Consider the following 2,455-nt stretch of genomic DNA (forward strand, 5'->3'; position numbering starts at 1 on the left):
TTTGCACAAACCAAGCATGAGGCAAAATTAGGTTTCGTTCCCAATTTACAGATTGCAATTTCGTTGAGTAGAACGTGAGATATGAATTTTCGTAGCAGCAGAAGCCATTAGTAGAAATAGTAAGCTATGAAAAGGGCATCTAGTAACTTCCCTAGGGAAGCCAAAAAGTACACACACAAAATTATAGATTTTGTATTAAGTTTATAGGACGTAAATGCCTCTCTTAGGACGAATTCCAACATCACTACAACAGAATTTGAACTTCAGCCATCAGCCGTAACAACCCAGCAATTCTGTTGCCGAACTTGTTCTTGCGAACCACGACAGTCGTCCAGTTCTTTTGACGCCAATTGTCGAAACAATTCAAAGCACCTGCAGAGCCACGACTTGCCCAAACGGAGGGAGTAAGTCAGTGAGTCCGCGCTGCTGGGGGCCAACATCTACAATACGGATGACATTTCTTAAGTTACTTCCGTGTGGTGCCCGAACAATGCCGCAGATCTTTCCTCGAGCTGCGATTATCTCCTCCATGTTCTTTAACTTCTCGTCCTCCATTAATATCCGCCAGCAGTCCTTCAGCGGATCATACACTTTGAGCCTCCCGGCGGATTCTTCCAAGGCAATCAATCGTTCATCTACTACAACGCAAGCTCCTGTCCACCCATTCCTCATTCCGACGGGCATATCCGCCCACTTGCCAGTTCTGGGATTATAGACAACGCCGTGCTTCCAAAATACGCCCTTGCCACTCGCCATGTAGAGATTTCCCCCATAATTCACTGCGCTGGTTGCCTCGCCGCTGAATTTGGTGGACTTGAGACTGTCGAGAGAAATCCATTCCTCCTTTTGGGGATCGTACATTTCGACGGACTTGGAGAGCCCAACCTCCCAATCTTTCCCGCACCCGCTGGCCACGTAGAGTTTATCGAAGGCGGTTCCGCAGACACACCATTTGCGAGGTTCGCGGAAAGGAGCACCCTTCCGCCACAGTCTGGTGTGGGTGTCGAAGATGAGGGGGCATTCGAGGGCGGGCTCAAGTTGCTGGGAGCTGCCGGGCTTCTGATCCTTACGGAGACGGGAACCCGCGACCATGATGAGCTGGGAGGCGAGGCTGGCGCATTGGACGGAGTGAGTGAGGCCGATGAAGCTGGGGCTAGAGAGGTGGAAGTCGAGGGGGAGGGGGAGGGGGGGAAGGGGGTACCAGGAGGAGGAGAGGGGGTGGAAGGAGTGCCAGGAGAAGGGGGGGAGGGCGGGGGGGGAGGGGGGAGGGGAGTGGAGGAGGGCGTAGAGGGAGAGGGGGGAAGGGAAGCCGAGGGAGGAGCGGAGGGGGAGGAAGAAGGTAGGAGGGGAGAGGAGGAGGCGACGCCAGGAGGAGGAGACGGAGACGAGGGAGGAAATGGAGGGGAGGCGAGCGAGGCAGAGGATGGCGAGGTCATCAGGAAGGCCAGGGATGAGGGGGGGCAAGGGATCGGCCATAGTCTCAGAGCTTGAGGAGCAGGGATCCGCCATAGCCTCAGAGCTTGGGAAGCCGCAACAGCAATCCGCCAGAGCCAGCTTTCTCAAGCTTTCTCAACGAAGGCTCTTTATAATCCTCCCTCTTGCCACGTGTCCATCTTCCACGTGGTGGCCTTTCTGGCCAAATGCTCCTTTTCTTGAGCTGGCTTCACAAGTTGGCACCCACATGGCACCACCAGACTTTTAGAGTGAGCTCACTCTCTACACCTGAGAACACGTCCCCATGTACCGTTGAAGAATTCCAGCCGGAGTGCGTCGCTCGTATGTCCCCATGCAAGCTGTAGCCAACCAGCCATCCCTCCCTTTCCCAGGTTCCACGGGGTGGCTTGAGGCACCCCCTAGCAACGTGAGAACTAGAATCCACATCTTGCTAACCTAAAATAGAAGCTGCATGTAGGTAGTTCCGCTACTCCATGGGGATTGTTCTCTCTTCCAGAGGATTCACATCAACTTAAAAGGCTTCAGTCGAAGCCAGTGGGTTTTCGAAGTTGTGGGATCAAATTAACGGGTCCATGGGGACCTGCTCTTACGGGAAAGATTACCACCGCTTGTAATGTTCACACAACCCGATCTTTGATGAAGAATGTGATTGGGGCAAAAGCATTGGGAAGTTTCTAGAACCCAACAATTTTTTCCCCACATTTAAAAGGCTATTGAAGATGCTCATATCCAACCTTATAGTGCCACCCAAGTACTTTCTAGAAACATGGTTGTGCAATGTAAAGTTTTCGTCTGTGATTGGTGCAACTAGGATGCCGTGTCCACCTCTTCGTTTGAACCCAGCCTGAGAATATAGCTCCACAGTAGTGCCAGTACTACACCCACCCTTATGTCCTTGCAATCGCTCCCAGCATCGCTCAGTAAAAGATGGAGCATTGTAGCTCTAGCCCAACATTATGTAAACAAGGCATTTTAGCCTATTCGTGGCTTGGTGAGGGAG

General features: G+C 52.3%; 1 protein-coding gene across 1 annotated transcript; it reads right to left on the reverse strand.

Annotated features, from left to right (window-relative positions):
- Window positions 1–224: 224 nt before the first annotated feature.
- On the reverse strand, window positions 225–1,532 carry LOC147905974 (F-box/kelch-repeat protein SKIP25-like). Its single transcript, XM_087382548.1, has one exon. The coding sequence runs from the start codon at window positions 1,507–1,509 to the stop codon at window positions 364–366; it is 1,146 nt and encodes a 381-aa protein (XP_087238674.1). The 5' UTR covers window positions 1,510–1,532; the 3' UTR covers window positions 225–363.
- Between the last annotated feature and the right edge of the window lie 923 nt (window positions 1,533–2,455).

Source organism: Dipteris shenzhenensis, chromosome 1 (genome assembly GCF_047967505.1).
Source record: "Dipteris shenzhenensis isolate YYH24624 ecotype China chromosome 1, Dip_SZ_1.0, whole genome shotgun sequence".
NCBI classification, from domain to species: Eukaryota; Viridiplantae; Streptophyta; class Polypodiopsida; order Gleicheniales; family Dipteridaceae; genus Dipteris; species Dipteris shenzhenensis.